This window comes from Crotalus tigris, unplaced genomic scaffold (assembly GCF_016545835.1).
Source record: "Crotalus tigris isolate CLP2741 ecotype Arizona unplaced genomic scaffold, ASM1654583v1 scf7180000024507.143522434:302558, whole genome shotgun sequence".
Classification (NCBI taxonomy): domain Eukaryota; kingdom Metazoa; phylum Chordata; class Lepidosauria; order Squamata; family Viperidae; genus Crotalus; species Crotalus tigris.
In genome coordinates, this window is record NW_024100679.1 from 283345 (window position 1) to 289745 (window position 6401).

The following is a 6401-nucleotide window of genomic DNA, read 5'->3' on the forward strand; positions in this document are numbered from 1 at the left end:
AGGGAAAATATTTCTTACCACAGAGTTAGCAACCACATTGGCCTCAGAAGATGGATATTTTTCACATCCAGTTTCCAGAATTCTCTGACCATTTGTCATGTTTGCTTATCTCATAGGAACTGGGGAGCCAGTTTGGTGCAGTGGTTAAGGCACCAGGCTAAAATGGGGAGACTGTGAGTTCTAGTCCCACTTTAGGCACAAGACCCTACCCCTGGCTTTTTAGAGAGGATTTAAAATCTGTCTCTTTGCCCAGGTTTTGAGATATGTTTGAGGTCAAAACCTGGTGGCATCAGGTTTTTCTGTTTTTATTTTTATTGCACTTGTGTTTTTGTATTGTCTTATATTATTTTATTGGTTGCAAGGTGCCTAGAGTTGTTTGATGATGGGTAGCTACATTGATGTTTATATAAATAAAAAGAATAAGGTCAGATGAATGGAGGCTGAGACCATACAGATTCCCTACAATAACAATATATAGATGTCAACCTCTCCTGCTGGGGAACAGAGGGGGTTGTGTCTTTATTTATTATTCACTTTATATGGCTACCCTTCCCAAACAAAGGGTGGCAAACAATCATAAAATCAAGTAAAACTAATTACTAACAGAATATAAAAGAATTTTTTTCCTCAGGAGCTGAGAAAAAAAATATAACCCATAGTTAATATGTAATAGCTAGGAAAAGTGGCCCTTAACAGAATCAGGACCCTGAGCCTGGGTACATAACCCAGGTCTTTAAGGTCTTATGAAAAGCCAACATGGTTAGGTCATCCTAATCTCCAGAAGGAGAATGTTTCAGAGGGCAGGCACTATGACAGAAAAGGCATCTCTCCTAGTCGCTGCCAGCTGACATACTTTGGCTGAGGGGAGTGATCATGCCAATCCTGCTGGACCAGATTGGACAGATAGAAACAAGTGGGAGAAGACAGTCCCTCAGGTGGGCCTAGGACAATTAACGACAGGCACATGTCTCCCACCACAGCTGACCCATTGTGGGCATTTATTATCAGCTGGCCCTCTGCCAGCGCTTCTTCCCCGCCAATGGTTTGCTAGCACTCCTCTAAAGCAGTCTTCTCCTGGGCAATTTGCCGAAGGATACTTGTTCTGGGCCAATCCACAGCATGGGACCACACATCCCTGCCCTGCCTTCCCATTGGACACAGTCCCTTTTTGGCTCGGTTTCCTGAAGTGGAAACTGGAAAGAGGGGGAGGGGGCAAACTCATTGCACTTTGTGTGCATGCAGGGGGCGGGGATGGTGAAGCCGCTTCCTTCCAGACATTCCACGCTGTTGCTGGGAGCTGCTTGGCAGAATGCTGCACACTAGTTTGGTGTAGTTTGTATGTGTATGTGGAGATCCTTGGTGCTTCTGAAAGGGAGAGATTGGCTAATAATAGAGTCCTTCCAAGCACATTCAGAAATCAGGAATTTGTTTTCAGTTTCAGGATCAGGCTCCCTGCCATCTGAAGAATATATCAAAAATGTTTGCGTAATGAAGCCACAAGGAACAGGCATGATAAATGTGAAGGATCACCTCTCAGAAAAGGAATTGTCAACCGCACCCTAAAAGCTTGTCTGATTGAGTACAGTCTGTAGTCAGCAAAAATAAAATGAAAACAAACTACACCCAATTGGCTGTCCAGTTGCTTTAACACAAGCAAACATGGCAAATGGTGACAGTATTGTGGAAATTGGATGTGAAAATATCCAGCTTCTGACACCAGTAGGGTTGTTAATTCTGTGGTGAGGAATGCTTTTCTCCAGATCTAGATTGCCCTCTAGCATTCATTTACCAAATCCCCAAAATGAATCATTGGGCTTCTGTCTTGTGATCTTGTTAAAGAAATAGTTCCCTAGTCTTGCTGGAGTTTCAATTCCTCAAGGAATCCAGAGGGTCCTCCAGAGATGAGAATGTTGGCTGATGTAATCAGCCTCAATACTATGAAATATATATATATATATATACTGCTCACAAAAATAAAGGGAACACAAACGTATAGGATGCTATACATTTCTGTTCCCTTTATATATATATTTTCAGAGGAGAGATTGCATAAAGTATGGCAGAAGAATCTTTAAAAAACCTCAAATTGCCAATGAATACTGTAGCACTTTTAGTTTTCTGTAAGAAGAAATATCTCATCAATTTGACATCATCAAAAAGCCATTCACAAAGTAAGATCAATATGTCATAATTTTCCAAAGGTAATGCTTCGTGGTTGGATTCCTAACCTTGTGCATATTGAAGACAGGTAATTTATTTTTTAAATGATGTTGCATGGAATGCTATCAGAGTTTTATTTTCAATTTTTTCACATGCATTAGCGTTTAATTCTTTTGATCTTAGGAGAGATGATATATGAAATTTTGATGTCCTCTTTAGATGGAAAGGGACATTCTACATGTAATAGGAATAGATGATAATTGATGATGAGCAATAAAAAACAAATTGAGTTTAATGGGAAATTGAACTACTTTCATCTTAAATCATTCTTTTAGCTCTGCAATCTACCAGCCACCTGATGATTTTCAAACTGGCAGTCAGAGTCTCAGGGTAAATTATGAAAATTGTTTAATTTAAAGGAAACCAGTAACAAGAGAGATAATTATCACTGAATTCTTACAAGGAATAGATTCTCTGAAATAGTAAACAGACAAATAAGAAATAAAATACATGTTCTAAACATAAGAGGACCATATATAAATACTAAATAATAATAAATAATAATAAATAAATAACAAACAAACATTGAAAGTTTAGAGTAGTGAGATAGTTTTCTTGAATAGTTGATTAATATGACATAGTCAAGTGCAAAATGCATAGGACACTAAATTAAAATTGAAGTCTTCCTGCCCCTTTTCCAAATATTTGATCCAATTGACTACTTCTCAGTAAACATGCAGAACATACAGTAAGTCTGTAGTGTGGGAAGTCTTGTTTAATAATCATGAATAATTCTTTAATTCTTTATTTAACATTCCTCTTTTGTTCCCAGGTTTCAGTATGGATAATACTGTGAAAATAGACAACCACTCCTGTCTCAGTGAAATTGTCCTGTTGGGCTTCTCAGATTTCAAGACTAGACAGGAACTTCTGTTTTCCCTCATTCTAATATTCTACCTCATAGCCTTAATAGGCAACAGTTTGGTTTTACTGCTCACCATTGTCAGTCCCACACTTCACACCCCAATGTACTTCTTCCTCTGGAACTTGTCCTTTTTGGAAATTGGCTACACCTCCTCCATCAGCCCAAAGATGCTAGTGAACTTATTATCAGAGAAGCAGACTATATCCTTTTGGGGCTGTGGATGTCAGATGTACTTCTTCCTTCTCTTTAGTGTCACTGAATGTTGTCTTCTTTGTGTCATGGCCTATGACCGCTATGTTGCCATTTGCAAACCTTTGCAATACCCATATATCATGAACTACAGGAAATGTGCTATGCTTGCCGCTGCGTCATGGGCCTGGGGTGTTTTTGTGGGTTTGGGGCTCTCTGTTTTAATCTTCACCCTTCCCTTCTGTGGGTCAAAGGCAATCAGCCATTTCTTCTGTGATCTTATTCCAGTTCTCAGGCTAGCATCTACCAATACCTATGAAATTGAAATGGCCATTTCTACATTAACAGTGTTGGCTGACTTGATACTGTTCTTGCTCATCCTTTATTCCTACATCCTCATCATCTCCACTATTCTCCTGATGCCAGTGGCCAAGAGTAGGCACAAAGCATTTTCCACTTGTTCTTCACATCTCATTGTTGTTTGCATTTTCTACGGAACTATCATTTTTACTTATATTCGTCCAAACTGGGCATATTCTGAGGACAGTGACAGGATCCTTGCTCTGCTCTACACAGTGGTGACCCCAAGCCTGAACCCCATCATTTACAGCTTGAGGAATAAAGAGATAAAAGCTGCTTTCATGAAATCAGTAAGAAAGAAACAGATCTTCCGGAGGTAATAAATGAATTGTATCAATTGGTTTTATCACCTCATCAGATTATGATTGTCCAATGTTTATGGATAGAATAAATCTTAGAAGATACCAGAGCTGGTGTTCTTCTTAATTCTGGAGCTAGGAATAGATTTATTTAAAATAAGGAGAGGACCCTGACAGGAAATTTAAGTTTATTATTCTGGCAGTATGCAAATAAAGGATTCATTATCCTTTTCTTTAGAACAGGGGTGTCAAACTCGTGACATCACGTGACGTCATGCAACGTATCGGGCCGATTTTGCCATTGCCGGCAATGGGATGGGCCCGGCTTCCGGATGATGCATCCAGCCCATGGGCTGGCAGTTTGAAACCCCTGCTTTAGAAGGAAGGCTGCCAGACAGCTCAAGGAATGTAGAGAAAAGGAGGGTGAAAGGAAAAAGGAGGTAGTGTTTAAGTCAGAAGGACTGCAAGACGTTTGAGACCATACAGGTCCATTGCAAGAACCATCCATTGATGCTGAGATCCTCTCTGATTCTGCCATTCAGAGATTTTTAAAAGGAGAAGCAATGATTAGATAATGAATTCCCTATTGCAAGAATAAGAAATAGCTAGATGGAGGCATCTCTAATATCTGTATATTCTTTACTCTTTGGGGACTGTTGCTTTTAGGAGAGTGCTTGGATGAATTTTGATTCAATAGGAGAAATCTGTGAAGCTTAATTTTATGTAATTGAAACGAGTGTTTTACCTGTGTTATCATAAATTATCACTCATTAAAGCAACTGTAGGTTAAAAAGGCCAGAAAGAGCTATATAGATAAAGAAGGACTTACTGCTCCATCCTAATCTGTTTCTTGAATTGATAGCAAAGACGGAAATATTTGCTGCAGTAGAGAAATACTGTAGTTATGAACAGCATAAGATTGGGGTATCAGAAATCTCTCTAAGATGTTAATACCCTGATTCATAATTCATAATTTCTAAGCTATATCAGTTTCAAACATATGTAATGCAATGTAATTCAGCAGTGAGAAAAGAATAGAGAGAACAAAGCAGTTTCTTATTCTACAGACTCTTTTTTTCTGGGCAATATTAACAGATGGTGCCAAAATCTGCCATCCTGGACAGAACAAGTATATACAACAGGGGGAACAAATTGGTTGTTATGATTGTATGAGAGAGGATCTCAACACAAACGGGTAAGTGTAGGAACTCAGATATACAGTAGTGGCCAAAATTGTGGAAACCTTTTGGGAAAAGTGTATTTTTGAGGTTTGATGGCTAATAACACCACTTTTTTGGAGTAGTACCATAAAATTATATATCAATGGAAAGATAATTTAATCAAGAATGTAATGCAACAAAGTTTGTTCAACTATCTGTACTGTATTCTATGAAAAGTTACAGCCAAATAATCAGAAAAAGGAAGCACAACTTGCTTAGGTTGATATCAGGTAGCTTTCCTTCATCTGATTGTAGCCAATGAGCACGAGTGTTTAGAGAGCCAATCAGGTATCATCTTGTTTTGGCAATTAGCCAATCAGATCACAGTACAATAGGATTCAGTTATTGAAGTCATGTATTGAGGCTGAGAGGAGGACATTTGTCAGTGTGTTATGTGATCGCTATCAAGTTGGTTGGGTTTTTTTGTGTTCTTTCATTTAATGAGCTTGTAAAACATAATAAAATTAAAGTAATGGTGCAAAGAGTTGACTGGTTGCCCAGTAAGCAATGTAAAATAGTATTATTAAGTGAACAAGGCTACAGTTATAAAGAAATTAGAAGAAAAATTGGTGGAAACTTAACCAAAGGTGGCATTTCTACTGTACACTTTCCCTAAAAGGTTTCCACAAATGTGGCCACTACTGTACCTAGAAGAACATCCAGAGTTTTTCAATATTGTTCTTGTGGAGATTCTTTCTCCCTTACTTACATCTATTCACTTTATTACCATTTATAAATGGTATACTCTAATGCTTTTCCAACAGTACTATCAACTATAGATAAAATAATCTACCAAATACAGTAACCAGTAGATAAAATATTTTACCAAATATTCAATCAACTGGAGATTCCTTCAGGTTCTATAATCTCCTAGAATTTGAAATGGACAACTAACACTAGAACCATCATTAAAAAGGCCGAGGTGGCGCAGCAGTTAGAGTGCAGTACTGCAGGCCACTTTAGCTGACTGTTCAGCAGGTCAGCGGTTCAAATCTCACCGGCTCAAGGTTGACTCAGCCTTCCATCCTTCCGGGGTAGGTAAAATGAGGACCCAGATTGTTGGGGGCAATGTAAATATATATATACATTGCTTACTGGTGTACACCGCTTAGAGAGTGCTTGCACTTAAAGCGGTATATAAGTCTCATAAATAAATAAATAAATAACAAAGAATGTTCTTCCTGCATCAGAACAGAAAGTTCAGAATGCTCAAGGAGCTGCACATACAATTCTACAATTATTGAGTCT

General features: G+C 38.4%; 1 protein-coding gene across 1 annotated transcript; it reads left to right on the plus strand.

Annotated features, from left to right (window-relative positions):
* The first annotated feature begins 2205 nt into the window (after positions 1–2205).
* LOC120303879 (olfactory receptor 10A4-like) lies at positions 2206–3954 on the plus strand. Its single transcript, XM_039333759.1, has 2 exons — positions 2206–2248; positions 2993–3954. Exon 2 carries the CDS (start codon positions 3001–3003, stop codon positions 3952–3954), a length of 954 nt encoding a protein of 317 aa, XP_039189693.1. The 5' UTR covers positions 2206–2248; positions 2993–3000.
* The last annotated feature ends 2447 nt before the right edge of the window (positions 3955–6401 follow it).